Raw genomic sequence first — 22,821 nt, 5'->3', positions numbered from 1 at the left:
TTTTTTTATTCGTACGCATTTATTTTTATTTTATATGCAAACCAGAAGCGAAACACATTGGCTGTACGTGCCTGCTTTCCATTCAGTTCTTGGTGCATACTACGCGCCGTTTGCAAAATATGTCGCAAAACTGAATTGCAATCTGGATGACCAATAGCAATAGTCTGCATCTGCTCAATATGATATTCGATGACCCATAATAAAATAAAAGGGGATGACAATGTTTCCAAAACTAAACATTTATGAATGAACGAAACTCACAGGCGACGACGAAACTCGGAGGCTGTATGAATTTCATCATCCCGTCGTATTTTTTGCAACCCTAAAGCTTTCGTCTTTTGCAGAAATGTGATATCCAACTCGGATTTTCTTGCGTCGTGATCTTCATCCCGGTTAGAGTTTCCTTACTTTCTCCGATTTACTCGCCCCCGTCCTAGTAAAATTCACTCGAGCTCCCTCCAATCGTTCAGTCAGTGAAAGTTAGTGGACTGAGACGCATCAGCCAGACCCGCAGTTACGGAGCATGAATTATTCTTCTCTGTGGGTTATTTGGACCGTGAAGTGATACGTTGTTTCATCAGGCTTTAAAGTGAAGCATAAAAAGGTAACACTTATCGGTGCGTGCATATGATAACTAAATTTGCATGCATAATCTTTGTCAAACGCAAGTGAAGAAATTGTCGCTATTTTTATGTAGCTTAGAGAAAATAGTGAAAGTGTCGAAAAGAATAGGACCAGATAATTTTTTACTTTACATATTTAAAAAAATATTTAATGAAAATATGTAGTATTATTTAAATATTTAACTCTATTTGATTTGACCCTGTTTAAGAAAAATGTTTAAAATTCACTCTCAAGTCTTACTTAGATTTAAGTGAACGCACTAAATCTCATTACATATTTTCTCACTCTTCCCACTTTTAATTTTCTTTATTACCTCAACCAAGTTTCTCTCATATATAGGTCCAAATTTAATTGAAACTTTTGTTTAAATACTTCCCCACAACTTGAGCTGTAAATCATTCGACGGCAGTAAAAGGTGCAAAAGTTTCCGGTGAGGAAATGCAATTATGTACGTATGTACATACATACGTCTGCTACATACACTCTTTATTTTCAATGTGGCTACGACGGTCGTCGTATGTACGACCGTCGTAAAATACTCTGAGAAAGTAAACAATGGTCATTTATTTGATTTCTTTTTCTCCTTTCTTTCTTTAAATACTCCAGTTCTAAGCGATTCCATTGTCCTTGCGTAGCTTGACACTATCTGCACCATTTGAAGTGAATAGCATTCTGTGTTTGTATGTAGGGCTAAAATAAATTAAAACTCAGCCGAGTGTATTCGATCTTAGTCAGCAGTGCATGTTGGAGTAATTTATGTGTTTTTTTCAAAATTTGCATATGGTCATGGCCGTGCCAAACTCTGCGTTGATGAAAGTGCTAAGTAAAAAAACATGTGAGCCCATGTTAGGTTAGAGGAACACAGGACGATGAAATTCCGAGTGTTAACACTTCCCAAAAATATGAGAGTTCCTACATTTTCTGTAAAAAAAAGAAAGAAATCCGTATAACTTTTTGAGAGTATAGTATTTCAAAAAGTTTCGTACAGAGTAGAATTTTTCTCTTAAGTTCTTCCTGTTACATTTGATGCGGGTTATGCAGATTATGCACTCGCCAACACCACCAGTTACGTATACATACATACACACAAAATTGTGTGGTGAGGTTTTGCGGGTGGTTGATGTAGTGCATTGCCACAGGCCGTTTTATCATCTCTTGTGCTTCTTCATCTTTCTCCGAGACTGCTTTCTTGTGCAAGTTTCTTCAAGAACTTCGGTCCGCTACCCACCGTTTTTGGCGTTGACTAATTCCCATCTCCAGCACCACGAACCACAAAGCTTTCAATTACATGAAGTGCACCGGTGGCTGTGTTCGTGTCAAATGTGTGTACAGCACATTAAGGAACGTCAGAAAAACCTTGCAGGAATATCCGTTAAGTAGTCTTGAGTGAAAATTAAAAAAGAAACCATCCTTTGAAGTGACTTTTTTCATCCATTCTATAAAAATGACCACTAATTACCAGTCATATTGAGGGACTAGATATAAATAGCTTTTCAGCTATTTTAGCGATTTGATAACTAAATGCAATGTTTCTTTCATTGAGGAAAATTAATTTTCTCCCACCATAAAAGCGAGTAGAAAAGCCACGAAACCATACTAATAATCATAGTTCCTCTACATATTTTACCTAGTGACTAATTAAAGTGCCTAAAAGACAGTCATGTTAATGGCATCTCTTTCATTTAATTATCTTTGTATTGAATCATAGTGCCACTCAATGGAGCTTCCCACCAGTAATTGTATCAATCTCGCATCTGTGCAGTACAGAAGTACTTTGTCAAACTTTTCCAATGCATCGTCATGCATAAAATTCTGAAAATGTCTATTTTTATTTAGATATATACTTTGTTTCTGGTAATAAATTTTCAGCGACATTTACTGCAGCAAGTCTCATTTTTCTCTCCGACACGAGCATACGAGAGGATAAAGTTTTTACTATGAAAATGGTCGAGTATGCGTTAGTTGAGTGGAGACATAATATTGCAGTAACATTGAGAGCCTTGTCTCTGCGTGTAGCTTTGTGTGGTTAGATTTTCGGGGGTGCTTTCACTTTGGTGGAGAAAGTGAGTAAATCCATGCAAAATCGGGACAACTTTTCATCCTCATCATCATTCCGTAGTGCATGCAGACGAGTTAAATTTCGGAGAAATAAAGCATATCCAGAGATACAGAGAGAGATGTGCATAACGTTACGCAAGGTGGAAAAGATGAACCATTATTGTTCACAAAGCAAATATTAGTTTAATGACACCGTGTGTATTGCGAATGCACGTGGAACGCGAAATATCTAGTTGGCAGACACACGTTCTTTCTCTTTCGTCCATCTTTTGTTGTTCGCGTCACTTCAGATTCACATAATAATCGTTTTGAGTTTGAGAGAGCTGTGGAGCTGGAGTTGACGCATTTTCCACTTTATTCTGGAGTCAATGCTGGCCAAGTGGCTGACTAATGCCCTGACACATGTCACACTACAAAATAAATCCACTCCCTCTTCCCCACGAAAAGGATGCCTTTTTCTTTGGCTCAAGTTTGATATGCTCCAAGCAAACAAAATGTGAAAGTTATGTTGATATCGAGGTCGATTTCACTCAACCTCAAAATATTCAGGAGGAAGTCAGAACTTTGTGAAGGAAGGTCTTGTGGAAAATTATACTACACAATTTTTTGAGAAAAAAATAGCATGCCACTATGTCTGCATTACTAGGATTCAAAATTTTCAAATCTGCCCATGATATGAATTTTTAGAAAATTAAAAAAAACGATCAAACTACAAAATTATGAAATTATCCGAGTAATTGCAAATTATGATTTCCCCAAAGTTTGGCAAAACTTGAACTATTTTCATAATATGATCCCCTTGGGCTTAGATTTTCTTCAATTTGATCTTCAAAGAGTTCAATTCCTCTTAGTTTGTGAAGAAACTGGGTAATTTTATTGGGACCTGACCCGATCACGGAAACCAAATTGCTTTCTCCGACTATTACGAGCACTCAGTTCTGATTTTCTCCCAAAACATCTCACAAATTTATTGCAGAGACGAGGGACTCATTATAACCATTAGTTGTTTACTTTATGTCCCAAGCAATAAAAATAAATGCCCATTTCTTGAATGTATTATTGCTTTATTGCCCTGTGGGGAATTTTAATTGCGTCCTATTTCATTTTTGAGACAAATGTCAGCAGAAGAAAGGATAAGTGATGATTTCCTGTGTAGAATATTGAATTAGAGTCGCACACACCCTTACATACCTACATTTCGCGAATAATTGTTGTTATTCATATTTTTTGCAGATGGTCCTCATAAGCTGCAGCATTAATCAAGATGCCAACTACTGAATTCCTGTGCAGTATCAACTTATTCGACTAATTAAGTTTCGGCCAAGTAACAAAGTTGAGTTTCGCATCAAAAAATAATTCCAGTCAAAACTACTGAATAATATAACAAAGTTGAGTTATACATAAACACACTTGAACATAATTATGGGCTGAAGTGAAAGTTTTTCTTGTCGTTGTGGGCGTCGTGAAATTTTCTCGAAACTTAATACTCTCCGCGTGGACGACAAACACGATGGCAATTTATTATTATGTCCGGAAAATTCAAAAAAGCTCCAAGAAGAACAGGGTAAGAATATACTAATTTAAAAATTGTGCATTGTTTTCCACATTTTTGTTGTTACTTATTCTGCATCTTGAAATGTGGCAATGAGAACTTTCTCCACTCTTAGATATTAAAAAATCTTGTACAGTACAATTCTAAAAAGTTGAGGACGTTACACACACACAGCTTTACAAATTTAATTCAGCTTTTCATTTCTCTCTGCGCCCCATGATCACCAGTACGACTTGGCAGTTTTAGCTGTCCCCTTCTCACAAAAAAAGGACCTCTTTGAATATACACATTAAACTTGTTTCTCAGCGTGCAATGCTGCATTTGCTGCTCGGCTTCGCGTACGCAGTGTGAAAGTCGTTAGGATTTGGAATTGCGGAGTTGGATTGAGATTTTATGAGGGCTAAGAAGGGATAAGTGCCACTGCTGGTTGTTTATGGGAGACGCGGTTGCTTATCCTTTTCCTACGAGTCAGCAGCTCATCTCCATTCTACAAACCGACACCCGTTTTCACCAACAATTCCTATCTGCAACCTGCAAAGAGAAAGTCATCGGGTTGTCCGTTGCAATAATTTATTGTCAAGGTTCACACTCCCTGAAGAATTGTAGCCACCAAAGGACGAACCTTTTTGGGAATGCAATTTCCGTGAATATTTTCGTATGTCTTGGTCCGATGGGGGTGGGTAAAAGTCGAGGGGACGCTGTTGCCCACCACACGGACAATTATTCATGCCTGTCGCCGGACATTTCCCAGCAGGCTGAAGTTTTGCCTTTTGATCCGACTGGGTTGAGATGGTTGTTAGCAGACATGAAAGTTGCTATTGTATCGCTGTTTCAAAGTTTTTATCATTTTGGTCTGTGGTCATCCTAACCTCATAAATCAAAAGCTTTCACTTTTCACATTAATGGTAATGTGAATGTGTTTCCAAGAATAATTTGTCTATTAAAGAACATGTCGTTTTCTTTTGTTGGTTTTGTTGTTGACAAATTTTTATTATTGTTCAAGCGTCATTCTGAAATATTCTGTTGAAAAGGAAACGATGCATATGAACACACGCCGGAGATTGTGAGTTTGAAAGATAGATGCTCAAAATTTGCAGCCTGGTCGAATGAACAATTCGGAGTTCCTGTCCTAAATATACTTTCTCAAAAGTGACAGTAGTTGTTCTTCAAAACTTAAGAAATCCTTAAGAACAACACGATTGTATTTATTTTATCTCGATCCAAACAACTTTTCTGAGTCTGGTCTTTGAAAAGTTAGAATCTTTAGAAAACACGGCACTTCTTCTTCAACTATACTTCACACAGTAAACGAAAAAATCACATCTACAATTGAGTGCGCAAATTGGGTGAAGAATTCCATGTTTTACAATGAAGGATCGATTTTTTTTATTCCGACATCATACATACTTACATACCTATATACATGCCTGTGTAAGTATGTAGTGTCATCTCATCCTCAGTCGTTTCCTTTGTACCTGGAGAGCTTACATAGATAGACAGCTCCTATTGCAGCTCGTTAATATTTGCTCATCTTTATTCTTTACCGTCCAAATAATCCAATCTGTTCTCATGAGAAATACGACTCAAACAAATTTAAAACTAGGTTGGGAATTAAGAAACAATGGTTCGCTTCAAACAGTGTAAATACGCTGTATAATATATTTCTTTGTGTTTACCATGTCGTTGAAATTCCGATCATGTCGGCAATCGAAAAACATGTCGGGCAACGGGGACACGAAAATACACACACTCTCACAAGCTCCCACTTTCCAGTGTTGTTGGTTTAAAGGGAATTTTGTGTTATTTCAGGAGTTTTGCGTCCCAATCTGAGTTCTCATTTTGTTCCGCTTGCACTGTTTTCGTCTGTTTTTTCTGCTTATTGTTCTTTGCTTCTGTGTAGGTGTTCACTACTTTTAAGTTCAACAGAGTGAAACATCTTATCAAGTCCTTAGTTAAAGACGTCATAAAAATGTTGGCACGAAGATACATCGCATCTCGTACATATCGTCATGATAAGTGTTCACCGCACAGTAATACAATAGAAAACAATGGGTTTCCGCCTTTGAACGTGATTGAAGTGCGGGCGAGGATGGTCACAGAGAAGGATGAAATTTCAGATGGGACGGAGTAATGCTAACACAATTTCTTCCTTTTCTCTGCGGTGTCTCTTTTATTTTCACCATTGTCGATTGTGTTAAATTGTCTTGCATGAATTTTATTAACTTTCCTCTGCACTCCTCCCGTCCGTGTCACGTTTGGAGATAATGTCGTGTCACATCATTTACAATCATGGTGGTCGTCACCCAAAGCAGTTTTGTATAACGTCCATTTAGAACCACAGAATGTGGTTTACGCTCTTGTACTTGTGTCCACAAATGGAAGAGGTGGGTGGGATGTGGGCGGTGTAAGAAAGACGACTCGATTGCATGTTATGCAATATTATTCATGTATTATTTACATAAACTTTGAGGTTTCCCGCTATACAAATTTTGCTGCTGTACAAATCCAATTAAAAATAATTGTTTAAATTTTTGCAGACAATTCATCGCGACCCCATCGCACTAAATTCCAACGGTTCGATCCCGTCCGTGGGAAGCATCTGCACCCCGGTGAAAGCGAGCAACAAAGTGAGCGAGGTGGTGATTGGTTCCGTGACTGGACCTGGTTTGGGGGCACCTTCGACCTCGTCCGTCATGGGAGGATCGTCCGCGTCCCCCTCCATCAGTTCAGCCCAACTACAGCAAAACCCCAATTTGTGTCATGTCATGGGCGGTTTTGGGAGTAAAGGTGGAAATAGTGTTGGTGGTGGTGGTGGTGTGATAGTGACGGTGACAAAAAACTGCCCAAGTATCAGTTCCAAAAGTTCGAATCCTTCCCCCAGTATTCTCCAGCATGCTCAGGTGTATCCTACCAATGACGCAGGCACGAGCGGCGTAGAAAGAGGGATAAATCCACACAAGAACTCTTCACACCTCGGGAAAGCAGTTAATCATCACGTAAGACTCCTCTTTTCTCTCCATTTCAACTTTCACAAATTGAGGTGGGTTTTATGGCTGGAAGCTTATTCTCGATTTTCCTATAACCATAAAGTTTTAATCGGTAAGATATCATCTGCCCCCTAATTTATGAACTCTTCAGTTGTTCTTGCTCCAGAGAAATTTGACAGTTTTCTTTCCTTGGTAAAAGAAGCCGGTAGGGTAACAAGATAACTCGTCGGTCGAGAGGGTGAGAAGTTTTTTGAGTTGATGAGAAAAGTAAAAGTGATATGAGACGAGGAAAAAGCGGAAACTACGCGATGAGAACAAGGATGAAATAATGAGATGAGGGGAGACGCCACCGTTTCTTTATTCAAGAAAGCCTAAGGTTTATTCCTCTTCAAAAACATATAATGAAATTGGATATCAAACTCCAACTCCACTTATCTTAATTTACTAACAAAGGCGGTTTTATTGACTAGTGCGTACGAATTTTTTCACGACAAAGGCAAAAGTTATTGACGTAAACGTGCTTCGCAAGAGGAAAACTTTGCAAACAGCGTTTCTCTTGCATAGCAGGTTCTTGTTTTCAAAGAAAAATGTACTTTTTAAAAATATTTCTGAATATGCGACCCAACCTAAAATTTCAGACCCTTTATAGTCATTTCGTCCCCAGGCTCTAATCCAAAACTTTCTCTTAGAGACGAGTATCAGATCATTGTAATGGCTTGTTTGCTAGTTTGGATAGAAAGCCAACTTCATTCCACGACGAAGACTTTGTTTTCCTCCAAATCCGGGGAACAAATTCGGCCTGTGTCATATAATCCCCCTCAGACGCGTATTATATGCAGGAGCTCAGTTCTCTTCACGCTTTCTGCTTCGTGAGTGATTATATGCGTGGCTGGTTGGGAGCAAAGAAAGAAGTTTTGCACCGACAGAATTGTCGCGACGATAATTCAACGCGATGATAATTACCTCTCTCGTAATATGAATGAGGAATTTATATGGTGACTTTTCCCATAATTAAATACTTAGGATTAGTCTACTACATATTTACATATTTTCATATGCATAGATACTTAACCTAATGACAGCCTTATAGATATGCACGGTTACCTATCTACAAAAACATCATAAATTTATAACGTGCGAGAGAATGATCAGATTCTTGTACTTTATGATTTGAAGATGCTGCAGGAGATTTTCTTTGTCACATTTAGCATAAATAAAGCAGACTCTCCTGTCTCCTGCTGAAAGAAAGCAGAAGGACGCGATAACAAAGGTGCAAAATAAATAATCAACTCGACAATAGTGGAAATTTTGCAAGTTTATTGAGCTCCTTGTTGTATAAGAGTATGCAGGTGTGAACAGAATTGAATAAATCGGATCGACTTTTACAGCTCATTTTCCTTGAAGAAAAGCTTCACGAAAAGCACGAGAAACATTACTTCACGCTCAAGTACCACTCCTTAAACACTGAGTGAAGATGAGTACATAAAATAGTGACGGTCCCTAATCTCTCAGGACTTGCACAAAATAATGCTATTACGTAAGTGCCAGGTGAATCTCAACTGCCGGCGACACCATCCCCGCTCTCGTTTTAAGACTAATACGATCTGAAATGTCTGACACCTTCATTTCCTGCACAACTCCCTGTGGATTTTAGGTGTTGGATTACAAAATGAATTTGTGATAAAGTCGAGACTCAGACAGAGAGCATCGTCTCGCAGACGCATTATTTGACATCCAATAAATGACTACAGGGACTACAGACGACAGAAATTTTGACTTGTTGAACAAAGCACGGCATTTACACAATACACACTCGAGACGGTATAATTTTCTGATTTTTTTGTTCTCACCTTGTCAGCTTTTGATTTATTGTTCGTCTCCGCTACCCAGCAAAATAGGGAAGACTGCATTAGTCATCTAGACTAATATGCGAAGGGAGGAAGTGTGCGTAAGGCGACGCACATTTACAGAATACGTTAAATAGAATCGATACACTTTCAGAGGCAAAAAGGTTGTAAAAAATATAAGAATCTACCTTGTCAAATCCAGCCCGGAAATCGCACGTGCACATGTTGTGAACCTGCCAACCACAAAAGTTAAATACCTATAATGCTGTCATGTGCAGATGCAGTATACTGCAAAATACTTTTCTCCAACGAAAGTGAAAGGGTATCAACATGTTAAACCCCAATTGACAGATAAATTTCACTAATTTGACATTCTGACGTGCTTCAACTTTTCTGTACGGCATACATCATAACGCACCACCAATTTGCTGCACATTCATGTGTAGCTATCCATATACTAAATACATAGTCTTACCATAAGAAGTGATAGTAGAGCGTAGTTTTTTAACCGGTCAACATAAAATTAAAAGGTCAATTGCGGTTTGTGCATACATTCAGTGCCTATCATTGGTGTTGACCGCTTTTACTTGACATCACTAGGTCAAAAGTAGGAGAAGCTTAGCTACACGCGCGCGGCAATAATTTTTCACTTTTTGCACGAGAAAAAAATGCACAATGTTTGGTGAAGTGTAGCAACCCAAGTACAACTACGATCTGGTTGCCCAAACTATTAAAGTAATCCCAGAGACAGTGTCTATCTATGACATAAAAGTTCCGGATGTCCAAGGTCATGGAGGACTTCAGTGATGTCCAAAGCTTTAAACGCCAGAATAGCACAAAATCTCCGTCTGACGCCAAAGACTTTGGCCATACAAATGACCTTTCAACTTTAGAGATCAGATTAGCACTGGAAAGTGACCCTAAGATGATGGTCTTTTGGATTAGAAAGCGTCACATAAATTTCCCAGGCCAAAGCAAGGGTACAAAAATCGACCTCCCTCCCCAAACGGTACGGTAAAAAAACCAAAAAAACTAACCCGTTTACCGATGATAATTTCTTTACGACCGAAACATATTTCAGCAAAAAAACTAATACGTTTTATGCCAAATATTCTAAGGGTTAGCTTATAACAAAATAGAGGTCAAAATGTCATCTTATCAAACTCCGTTCATGGTTTTGGCGGGAATCGGCGGAATTGAGCAAAAACAGCCCAATTTCCTTGATTAAGGAGAGGAGATAGTTTAAAAAAATATTTGATAAACGTCCTGGTGAAGATGGAACACCCCCTCAACTAGTCCACATTGGGTGAAAAGCCACCGACCTTTGTTAAGGGGTCCACAGTAACATTTACATCGAAATTCGTGAAAAACTGGATTAAAATCCATATTTCTGATTTCATTTGCACTTTAGGTTTGACCCTGGAATTTTCGAACCGCAGACAACTTTACCACCAAATATTGATTAAAATTGAGGAGAAGGTCTGTTCTGAGCCCCATATATGCGTCAGGGTCACAAAAAAATTTCTGACCTGGGAATGATACACTTTGTCCATTAATTCCGTGCGTATTTTTGATGGAGCTTTCTCTTACGTGACCAATTCTTCATGGTCACAGGAGGAATATATTTTCAAGTTTAATACATGTTTTCTACGTGAAATTTAACTGGCTTTTCAATGGAATAAAAATAATTTTGAAATTCCTTAAAACTAACCTAATATGGTCGTCTACTTTACTATCACTTTTTAAGTTGAGACTATGTACATCAAATCCCAATGCAGACAAACAGCACAACTCCTTCCACAAAAAAATAGATCGTATGAATTTCATCGACTAAACCCATGTGCCAAATATTATCATAACGTCCCTGGAAATGTAATAGTTCCGATTTTCAAATCATTTTGTGCACTCATGTAGAATTGTAATCATCAGAAAGTGATTTTGTCGACTCGACGCAATCCCATTTTCCAACGGATGTCGTTGTCACGTCGAGAGTAAATTCCAACATAGTCACAACTCATCGTAAGCAATAGAATGGAACTGGTTGGTCGGCCCATATCATAATCGGTTAACAAGCAGCAGCACCAAATCAAAAGCAGACCCATGAAACAGGTTCTTTGTGCGTGGGGAGAAAGCAGTTGTGGCTGCCCGGTGGGGTTCCCGTTTATTAGTTCTCACTCCATTGTCTTCAGTCCATTCAATCCGTGGCGAGGGAGAGTTGCTCGTGGGACAAAATAGAAATAAATTGCATGGTATCATCATCATCATCAGCGTACCCACCCACCCACCCACCAGCCACACCACCTCTACAACTTTATCAAAGGAGGAAGCAAGGCAGGAAAATCAAGTCAAATACGAGTAGATGAACAAGTGGCTCAAAGTCTTACGTCGAGCTTTCCCTCCCCCGAGGATGATATCGTTACACACACACTGCTATAAAATATGAAGGCTTCTTGTTCCTCAAATTTCGCTACTCGTGAGATTGTTGCAAATTCTTTTCCTTTCTCTAGAAAATTAATAAACGCAAAGCGAAGTAGAAAGTCCATTATTCCAGGACTTTCACTTCCACAACCGCTCTTCTCGTAGGTTTGGTGGGCAGGCCGTTATTGTATTTCCATCGACCACCATCTTCATTAAGTGGAACTAGAGTGAATGTCCACTGGGACAGGAGAAAGCTCTGCACTCAACTCATCATCAAGCAAGCAAACTAATGGCGAGGCCGCAGCACATCCAATGTCATTCGGTAGCCTGGGATGGAAACGTGGAATGCATTTACACTACACAACAAAGTGTTCATTGCCATCATTATCATTACAATTGGGTCCATCATCAGCATTAAACGTCTCTCTCGAAATACAGGGAGAGCTGGACCGAAAGGCGTAATTGGGGTTTTCAAATGCTTAGCTGTGGATTGAATGGATTTCTACCTACTAATGTGTGTACTTATAAATCAATACAAGTACGTAATTGTGGCAATACTAACTAAACCTGGGATTCACGAGTGCCGATAAATAAAGGAAATAGTGAAAATACTAACGATTCAAATATTGAACGATATTTGACAAAATATTTCATCTAAAGGTTGCACTCAAAATTAGCATTACAAAATCCGACCCGTCGTTTTCTATTGCAATACTAAATATTTTATGAAACACACCCAAATTTCCAGACATTTGGGCTGTTCACATACTAGCGAAGCCAAAGGGATGCCTCGCGCGCTACAGCCATTGTTAACTCTTCTCTGGATCGGACGCTTCTCGTGCAGAAGATGATTAACGAGCAAAGTCTTTGATAAGTTTCGGATAAAAACAATGAACTCGTCGTCTTTGCATTGTGTTGTGTTTTCCACGGGTTCCTGTTTGAACGCTTCGAAGGCCGGGGCTTTCATCGGAGGCGAACTCATTTACTGATTCACACTTTCACTATTAATGAGAAATTGAGTAGTGTGGCACTAATGTCGATTCATGCTGACACCTGATGAAACAAATGTAGTACAAGCACTTGAAGCACGCTCTCAATATTTCATATTTAATATCTGTACGATTCTGAATGGTGGAATAAATTTCAAAGCCAAAATTTCATTACGTATTTGACTAACTGACAAAATCAGAATATATCATGATAGATATCCGCATGCTGTTTTCATGTATTGCTATTTGATCTCACTTTTCCAGGGATACCCCATTTATGGGGTACGGCGACCAAAAAGTCATGCAGAATTTCTTACAGGACCCGTGTATTCTGATAAAAAGTCAAGTCACAAAATCATTATTATGACCAAGTAGTTCTCGCTACTTCCGGCACCAATATATCCTCCCTACATCGCTAAAAAGTACTGCAAAAAATTCTTGAATATAGCATTATGTAACACGGGAAAAGTTATCTGAGCAAACTTGACGGCATTATCAGTTCAAAGTATCGTGCACTTTCCATCCGTCTTGCTTACGAACTGTAAATTTCACCCCTCAATCAGAAATATTGGTCATTCACACTCTTTAATGAAGTACAACAAGCAAACCAGTACATTTAGCTGTGTAATCACAGAAAAAATCCGCCATTTTTCGTAGCTATACATAGATTTCTGAGTGCGTGGGTCTTAACCTTGGTATCCGACAATTGAATAACTAGGCCTCGTTTAGAATCAATTGCGAGGCCTAGCGCGAGTTTCTCCGCACGAACATAATACTGACTGACTGAGGGAAAGGACCCCCAACTTCGGAACTAATTAGTCCCATGAGCCCGGGATTAATTAAAGGGATTTAGAGTCTAATCAAAATTGACGTGTACGGTTTGCCAAACTCTTCGGTTTTTGGCTCAGTCCAACTACTCCAAATTATTCGGAGTAACACCAACCTGCACGACCGACTTGCTTTTCCCGTGAAAGTTTCCGAAATTGTGTGGTTTGTGGTTTTCCATGGCTGAAAAGAGGTCGGGAATTTAAATTTTCATACCAAAACAGAGAAAGTACCATTAACTTTTAAAATAACGTAAATAATTCAAACATTCTGGTCTTAGGTGCTGTCGGGTAACCTTGTTTTCGACGAAGGACATCTCCTTTCAGGGACGTTGGAGGGTTTGGTGGATTATTTGGTGCCATCAGAAGACCACTTTCCCGACAAATCGTTCGTTTTCGCTTTCATTCTCTGCTCCAGAATCTTCATCCGTCCACATCAACTCCTCGCCACTGTGCTCCATCGTGCCTTTCTGAACAAGAATGTAAGTCCTGCCAGCTCTCTGCTGGAATTATTCGAGAGTGAAATCCAGCAAAAAATTTAAATTTTACGTAACCAAAATTTTTCCATCCCGTTCCTTCAGTTCATAATTACTCCGACCATCAAGCTTTGTACCACATGCACCTAAACGGTTACCGTTAAAATCATGTTCCGCCTTCCTGGCCAAATTGGCTTCAACGTATTCACCACGCTTTCCCTTTTTCCCTCTGACTACAAAGGGAGGAGGAATTCATACTGCGTTTGCCTTGAGATGTCAGAAGAAAACCACATCAAGCAAATTGCAAAATTTCCTGAAAACTGTATATCTCACATGCTACCAAATGGAATCAAAGTCACTACCGTCACATCAAAGACGTTACGTTAAAAGCTTTTTTATTCTATTTCTCTGGCATATTCCGACATCACTCAGTCAGTCTGCCAACGAGCCAGTCAGGGGTTCAGGTTCGCCGGCTGAGGTTTTAAATTTAATAATTCACTGACGACTACTCTTCCATTCAACTTGAACTAAACTCAATTTAGGGCTCAAAGGTTTTTTGAAATTTGACTGGAAATGTATTAAATTGATGAATAGTAAGTAATAAGAAATTCTGGGAGTAGGGATGCATAAAATTAGTCTGGTGCCCATCCAAAATTATTGCTAAAAGGAAATCAAGCGTGCCACTAAATGAATTAGCTATCATTGATTTTGTGAAATTTTCCAGGATGAAGACTCGACTCGAATTGTTCCAAATTTAGTCCGCATTTTGGGTGAATGGACTCAAATATTTCCGTACGATTTTCGTGACGACAACGGCCTGATGATGGCCAACGTTCGAGCAATCACGCACAAATGTGTTCATATCTGTCCATCGGTAAGTGTAGAAATTTAAACATACACCAATTTTGAATTGTGCACCTGTTGTTCTTTATTTCGTGCCATGAAAACAATTACGTAAATAATGTATCCATTTTCACACTGCAGATGAAAACGGAAGTGTCCATCCTTCTCACTTCGCTCCTCGACAAGCTCACCCTCCTAGAAAAGTTCGAGTCTAGCTTGGCCAAAATTAATTTGGAAGTTCAAATGGCATCCAATCACGCAATTGCGGTAAGCTAAATATTTCCATGCATGCTTTTATCACTGCACACCAATTTCCTGGCCTGCCCCGAAGTAATACATATCCATCTCGCTACAAATATATTGTTCATTATTTCACCTCCTCCATAACTATTTCGGTCACATCCTTTCACAATATATAACACCATTCAATTTCACCTTTGACCTAAATACCCTAACTCTCTCGTTAGTTTGCTCAAACGGAGAAAGTCACATTCTCCTCTTTATAAAGCTAATCTACTGCTTGGAAGTGACGAGGGCAGGATATTACGAACGACCCCCTTCAAAACTTCGTTGCCAAAAAGCTGTCGAACTTTCCATTCTCACAAATGCCACCACATTCCAATACTAATCTGCAAAAAAGTTTTTTCAATGAAGGGAGCCAGCAGGAGGAAGAGCCAGGATGAATTGGAAACGGGGTTGCGGAGGATGAAAGTACAAACCTATCTCGTCCGACTAGTTCCTTTTGACTGGTTTGCTATGTACGAGTATACATTTGTACACGAGAAAGAAAGCGTACATTTCCAGTGGCTGGGTTTGATCTAGTCGAACGTGGTTGGTTTGCTGAAATGGAGTGAGAAGAGAAAGTGAAAATATCTACTTTGCTGAAACTACGATACAAAAAGCTGCGTTTTGTGCCATGGATCCGGAACGATTGGGCCGTGGAGTACATGGCCCATGATTGAATAAAGGCAACTGCTGTGGAAAAGTGAAAGCCTTTTTGGAGCTTAGAACTTGGAAATACTTTTCATATTACATTTTCAATTACCAAAATACATAATACAAAATTTTCTACTATCCAGCCTTTCACTGGTGACTTGTTGAAATTTTATATTTTTGCTGAAATGTAGATATGTAACAGAAATTTATTTAAGGAACATACCGGGCAATATTTTGCTATGTTAAGTTTCTAATTTTAGCGTACTTACAGACTGGTCGTGGAATCCAATCCAGCATCCCACGCATATTGTATTAGAGTAGGTTCTGAATTTCTCCCTTTTCTCTGAAGGGAAGAAGATCTTTTGCCAGGCCCATTTTTCACCGCAGAATCAGCCGTCACTCTCTTGTCCTATTCTCTGCATCCCGTTCTTCTTGCAGGGAAAAGAGCCCAACTAGTGAAGAAAGTCGAATTGGATTTCGTTCAACAAAATAAACACAAATGAATGAGTGACATTAAACGAAAACGAGAAAATTGAGAAAAAAGAGGATCCAAAGACATGAATAAGGACTTAAAATGATATATATTTTTCTTTTGGATTGCCTGCAATTTTCTAGGACACAGTGTGCGGCGTGTCCGATCATTTAATAACTCTGCACACTTTCCAATAATAAATTTTAATAAGAAATAGGGAGATCTTTACTGAACGAAGAAATTCACCGGATAGTCGTACATTTATTTTGCATGTTTCCCTAAATTGGAAATATATAGAGCTAATAGCAGCAGAATTTACGCAGGCCATTGTCACAGTCAAGAAATGGACTGGTGCCAGTGGAAAGAAGAAAAAACACAAAGGAACAGTCAAGTGGGGCTAGTTAAGGAAGAAGACAGTGAAAATGTGGGTCATTCATTATGGTCATTTTTGATTTTAAAAATTTGTTCTACTTAAGTTTAGCATTCAAATGCTGCTTGGGATTGCGATGTTCCGACATTCTTGATTCCTTCTTAGGTGAAAGCACAAATTCGGGTGACCACACTATGCCTATTTTTATTCCGTAATTTTCATATCTAGATTTAGTTTTGTCACATTTCCATGTAAACTTTCAGTTAGTTTGACTGAGACTTAATCCAACTAGCTTAAAATTTACATTAATACTTAAATATAGGTATGCTAATATTACATAATCACACGAATTAGCATACCATACAAACAGATACAAATATATGAGTTCATTAGGATAATTCAAGTAGCAATGGAAAAATAACTTGACAAGAACGGGTCTTCTATTCTTCCAACTATTTTACATTTGTCTGAAAATGAGCGTAGCTAAAGTTTATACATAATTTCGTTGATCTCTGCTTCGGAGAGACGAATTTCTTCATTTTACCAAACCCATCAAGTTTCTACGTACAATACGAATTTGATTGATTGGCAGGGTTTGTGAAGATGTTCCTTTCCAGCGTAAGATTTTCACTGTAAGAGCTACTCTCGAGGAGCAAGTTTCTTTCGCTTTCGTACTTTCTCTTGCTGATTTGCTCTCATTTCAAATTCGGGTTTCTTGGAGAAAGTTGAGTTGTGAGTGACGAGTTAGGGAGTTGAAGTGAGAGAGCAGACTAACCAGCCGGGTGTGGGTGTTGTGACGAGAGGATGAGATGTTGGCTCAAGAAAACGTGACGATACTGACTAACTAAACTCCCCAATCTACGGATATACCCACAACGGAAGTGGGTATAAATATAAAGAGATGGTACCTAGAAACAATGGGCATTGTTGTACGTATAGAGTGACTTTCATACTCCTAAATGGCTACACAACTGTGGTACAATTTATTAAATTTTACCACTTTTTTACAGAAAAAATTAGGTTTTAGTCCAGAAAATTTCAAGTTGTTTTGTAGGTATTTTCGAAATTGCATGTTCCCATGTATCCAATAAAACCGGAGATCTTGTTCAGGTTGAGCAGTTTGAGAGACGAAATCCGAACCAAAGTAGCAATTTCCGTGTCTCACTCAATCTAGGTTTTCCTTGAAGCATCCGTATCTTCCACTTTCACCTTGGTTTGGCTTTCCAACGTGACCTGAATACAGGCTGACTTGAATTAACTTCTTCCCTTCCGTAGATCGACGGAACCTGTCTGCTCGCCTCTGTCTCAGTAATTACACTGAATCATTTAGACCACTAGTTCTGATACCATCTCGACGCCACGAGTAATTTACTTTGATGTGATGACAAGAGATATTATTACATATTGTCCTTTATCATTTGATTCGTTTCAGGAAGAGGAGTCTAAATTAGTGAAATTCTACTCCAGTCCACGTGTCATAGCGGAACACTTGGCGTTGGTCGAGTTGGAACGATTTTCCTTCATTGGGGTGCAGGAATTTATACAGGTAATTTTGTAAATAGTGTAATTAGACCTAAATACTAGTGCCTTTTAATGTCAAATGTGTGTACTGATGAAAATCTCCATGTGTGAATGCTGAAGTGTTCCTTAACCATAAGAAATACAAACATAGGCTAGAGAATATGAGAATTAGTTAGAAATCGTGACCCGAATTCGAGAGGGTCGTTTGCCACTTGAATGACTGCAGAAATTGCGAATTAGTCCCACAAGACAAGAACGAACTAACTCGTTTATTGAGAAAAGTTTACATTTGTATGGATTACGACAAGCTTGTATAAATATCCATTTGCACACAGAGTAGATAACAAACCAGCCAATCTTTTCTGTAAATAAGTATTAGGAAACAAGATAAACCTGGCAAATCCCAAGAAAGAACATATTCTCAAAATATACCAAACTACACAACTTTTGTAATTATTTTACTCTAATTAAAGAATATAAATTGGATTATGATTGCACGGTTTGGTTAATCAGATTAAGGAAAGTTTACTTGCACCTCAAATCTAGGCATTCATCAAGGAAAGCTGCTCACCACCATCCAATTCTACGACCACATCAAATTCCAACACGACTGGGGGTACGCCAAGTCCCATCGTAAATGCTCACGGAGGCAACGCAGGTAGACCAGGAAACAAATCGAAGAAATCTCGACTGGAATCTTACGTAGATTGGTTTCATCGCCTAAATCTCTGCGTCGCCACGGATATTTGCAAGGTATTTATAAAAGCTATTCATAAATAAGTGATTTTAAAAATAAGAAGTTGGTCCACTTTACTCAAGAAGCATACAAAAATCATAAGACAAATCTTCAAAACTCAATGATATTAGATACATGGGGCAGCCATGGACATATAACTTATAACTTAAAATTATGACGTATGACTTATTTTATAAGTTATAAGTCATAGAAACTCCATAAGACGACGTATATTTATAATTATAAGTTAAGTTATACGTCATAATTTTAAGTTATAAGTTATATGTCCATGGCTGCCCCATGTATCTATTACTTTTCGTCATCTTAATTACAAATACTTTGCCATTGTCTACGCAGATCACTCGAAAGAAAGAGCGAGTTCGTGTCATGGAGTTTTGGGCGAAAGTGGGGTCAGATTCCGTCACTTTGGGCAATTACAACTCTGCGATTGCCGTTTTCACCGCAATCAACTCTAACCCCGTCCGTCGTCTAGCAAAGTCGGTGAGTAGGCGCTTCTTATCTCAGAAACCACCCCTCCACTAAAAACTACTTTCGCAAATCTCATTAATTTATTCACTTCTCGTGCAGTGGTCCAAATTCGCGGGACAAGAAGATCTATCCGCTCTAGAATCATGCTTCGACCCATCCGACAACTTTTTCAGTTATCGTTCCAGACTTAGCAAGGTACGTTGAGTTCGTCATACATATCATTGTCCAGGTCCTCCTTTCTTTTGCTACTTTTTGTCCGGCAGGTGGAAATATTTAGATGAAATAAAAAGTTTTCACCGTATCATTATCTTTCACTCGTCAGTGTGGCAGAATTCTCGGATTTAGAGTAGTTTGAGTATAGTTGTACCCGGTGATCTATGTGATTGATGGACATTCTCATTTTCTTGTTTTTTGTTCTCAGGCTGAAGGTGCAGTAGATGAGGCCGGAGTAAGTGGGTCGTCTTCGTCGTTTATGGTGCTGCCATTCTTCTCTCTTCTCATCAAAGATCTCTTTTTCCTTAAAGAAGCAGCTGCATCAAGGTATGCGCGATGATTGCGAGTCAGCAATTTTCTTCCGGAGATTAATTTTCCCTCCCTCCTTTCTCTCTCCCCACACTAACCTCCACCCATCGACTTTTCACCGCCTCATCACATTTTACATTCTCTGTCCAGACTGCCAAACGGCCACCTCGCTTTCTCCAACTTTCTCCAGCTGGGCACCAAGCTGAGCGAAGTGATGAGATGGCAGGAGCACAAGGCGGACGAGCTGAACAAGGTGGCTAATTTGCAACATGTGATACAAACTCTGCCTGCTTTCACCGAGTCGGGTAAGGGAAAGTTGGTCTCACTTTTCTTATTAATATGCATGCGTATTTAGGTAGATAAGAGAATATTTATAAAAGATCGCTTCAAGTCATGTGATCGCTTATTTATTTGCGCAGCGTTGATGTTGTCGTCCTTCGACTGCGAGGGTCCAGCCAACCCAGAGGAGGAAGCAATCTTGGAATCTTTACGACGGACCGTCCCACCACCTCCACCGGAGGAAGAAGAGCTGACCGACTCTTTTCAGTCCCTCCAAATACCATCGACCAGTTCTGGTTCCACTTCCGGTGTTCATGAGGACGACTCGGTTGGACTCTCGCCAAGTGAAATCCACAAACTTTTACAATTTAAATTTGGGCAAGGGACTTTTGTTTGTCCTCTAGTTTCCGATGTAATTCCAAACAACACATGTACCAATTTGAGCGGAGGTACTTTAGTCAGTAGTGAGGTCCAAGTTCATCAGTTGCCCCAAACCAACAGGAATAGTGGAGTAACTAAACAAATCAAGTCCAAGCCACCTGTTCCCTTATGACGATTGTAAATTATATAAGTACTTTAAGCTGAAATAATGCATCTGTGATTAGTAGAAATTTTTAAAATTTTAAAATTAGTCAGATTTTCTACCAGTAAATATATTTGCGGTTTCAAAATCCTACATAAATGTTATTATATTTCTTATGTCAAAAAATAAAGTTGTTACACACATTTTCACCAATTCTCGTTGTATAAACACGTTAGTTCTAATAGTTTTTTTTTGCTGCATATGCGCATGTACCCTTAAAATTTAACCAGTGAAATAAAGTCCATCTGCACAGAGGGCATTCATCCTTTTTAGCCCGAACCAGGGCTTATGTAATCGTCATGTCCGTCCGTCTGTCTTTCGATAACTCTCGAACGAGTTGACCGATTTGGACCAAATTTGGTACAGACATGTATCTGGGCAATGCAACGACCGAGTTCGAAGATGGGTTCAATCAGAAAAGTTTTGGACCGGTGGGGTCATCGGAGTGGGTGGGGTATTACGCACCAAAATTTCAAAATTGTCGTAGAAAGCTGAAATTTGGCACAGAGGTTACTAATGACTCCTAATAGATAAAAATGAGTTAAAGTTGGAAAAATTTTCATCTTGAGGGACCCTAGAGGGTGACCCATACTGATTTTTCAAAATCGTCATATCAAGCTGAAATTTGGTGGAGAGGTTGCTTGTGGGTCCTAATGGAAGAATATGACATGAAATTGGTAAAATTTGTATCTAGAGCGACCCTATGGGGTGACCCATACCGATTTTTAGAAATTAACATAGAAAGCTGAAATTTGGACCAGAGATCCTTACTGCTTTCTCATGAAATAATACGAAGTTAAATATGAACACAAATTAACCATATGGGCTGTAGAGGCGACCCCCACTGGGAAGTAGTCAAGGGCAATGGATAGTACATATTTTTAGAATTTGGAGCCTAGTAGTACGAAAGATTGATGCAAGTTAATGCAAAAATTAGTGTAAAATAGTAGCACATAATTTTATAGAAAACTACTGAGAAACATGGGTTTACTAAACCTGGTTCGGGCTAAGCAAAGCTGTACTGATAGGTTTTTTTGTTTTAACCCGAAATTTCATTCTTCGCCAAATAATTTATGGATGAACTCACCCCTTCACTCGTACTTTACATTCAGATTTGCATATGTGCCAAAAGAACAGGGTTGCATGTTACGTGTGTACATGCATAAATGAATTTCCTCGGAATGTTGAGTCTCCAGAAATGAGATGTATCAGTTTTCCATTTACATTCGGCCTCCCAAGAGAAAATCCTACCCAATCTAAAAAAAACATCCAAAACAGGCGTTGCAAATTTCTTCCTCCAGCCTTAATTCTCAGAGCGGATAAACGAACGCCGGCATGATTTTATTCCGTAAACGAAACCCGAATAAAATAAAAATTAAGTGGATACATTCCAAACAACGGTTCAGAAATAATGAATCCGCATGTACACACTTTTCCGAATTCAGTTAAATATTTTTTTCTTTCTACATATTTTATTCCTTCATTTTTGTTACTACAAAAATTCGTGGAAATATAGATACGTATTCGGCGCTACTAAATTACTCTGTTCTACTCAAAAGCAAATGAATATGTATGAAAATCACAACAAAATGGGAAACGTGAGGCTTAAAAGCGACCATTAATCATACGCAGCAGAGAAGCGACAAGGCAGTAGTGGAGTGGTTTTTATCAACGGGTGGTTGTGATAACCCACTTCATTCCATATCCAGTTTTTTCCTGATATTATATGTAAAACCAATGGTTATAATTTCTAAAAATAGATTATTTCAATATAAGAACGTTACTCTGTGTCGCTGAATAAATTGCATCGTGGAGTACATAGAATTTTGAGAAATAATCAAGTGAGGTCATTCAATTCGTGAAAGTGTCCTATTCTTTCTGAAAGAAAGTTGGCTTTCCAGAGTGCCAGATTCTTTTCTTTTCTTTATGCTGAAGCCTTTTACGTTCAAAATTATTCGAAATTTTCATGAAATGTCAAGCCTGTCGGCTGACCCCGCCCTAAATTCAACCCGGTGACATGACTTAACTCAGCGACATAAAAAAGTTATTGTGTCCCATGCAAAAATTGTGTATCAAAGTGCATGGAGAGTAAATTCCTCATTAAAATGAATCATTTCCTTCTTTATTTTTATTGTGTTTATGCGGCATCCCTTTTTTCTCGAATGTCACAGAGAAAGTGGATCCGGGTATTTAGAGGCCATAAGTGTCCATCCGAACTTCCAAGAATTTAAGGCTGCCTTTTTCCGCCCTCTTAAAAAACGACTGCTACTACTACTTGCTACACCGGAGGAGGAA

The 22,821-nt window shown here is 38.9% G+C and overlaps 1 protein-coding gene across 2 annotated transcripts; it reads left to right on the top strand.

Annotated features, from left to right (window-relative positions):
• Nucleotides 1-474: 474 nt before the first annotated feature.
• Nucleotides 475-20,679, top strand: LOC110845520 (ras-GEF domain-containing family member 1B). 2 transcript variants are annotated; one of them, XM_035849373.1, is made up of 13 exons: nucleotides 475-604; nucleotides 3,916-4,246; nucleotides 6,772-7,230; nucleotides 13,581-13,781; nucleotides 14,500-14,649; nucleotides 14,760-14,885; nucleotides 17,829-17,942; nucleotides 18,464-18,670; nucleotides 19,011-19,154; nucleotides 19,242-19,337; nucleotides 19,564-19,682; nucleotides 19,815-19,969; nucleotides 20,084-20,679. In XM_035849373.1, exons 2-13 carry the CDS (start codon nucleotides 4,193-4,195, stop codon nucleotides 20,494-20,496), a joined length of 2,238 nt encoding a protein of 745 aa, XP_035705266.1. In that variant the 5' UTR covers nucleotides 475-604; nucleotides 3,916-4,192; the 3' UTR covers nucleotides 20,497-20,679. The 2 variants fall into 2 exon arrangements, with proteins under 2 accessions (XP_035705266.1, XP_035705267.1); XM_035849374.1 differs by having other exon boundaries at nucleotides 475-617.
• Nucleotides 20,680-22,821: the final 2,142 nt, after the last annotated feature.

The sequence above is a fragment of the Folsomia candida genome, unplaced genomic scaffold (assembly GCF_002217175.1).
Source record: "Folsomia candida strain VU population unplaced genomic scaffold, ASM221717v1 Fcan01_Sc003, whole genome shotgun sequence".
NCBI classification, from domain to species: domain Eukaryota; kingdom Metazoa; phylum Arthropoda; class Collembola; order Entomobryomorpha; family Isotomidae; genus Folsomia; species Folsomia candida.
The sequence above is the reverse complement of the archived record's forward strand: the minus strand, read 5'-3'. Positions and strand labels throughout refer to the sequence as shown.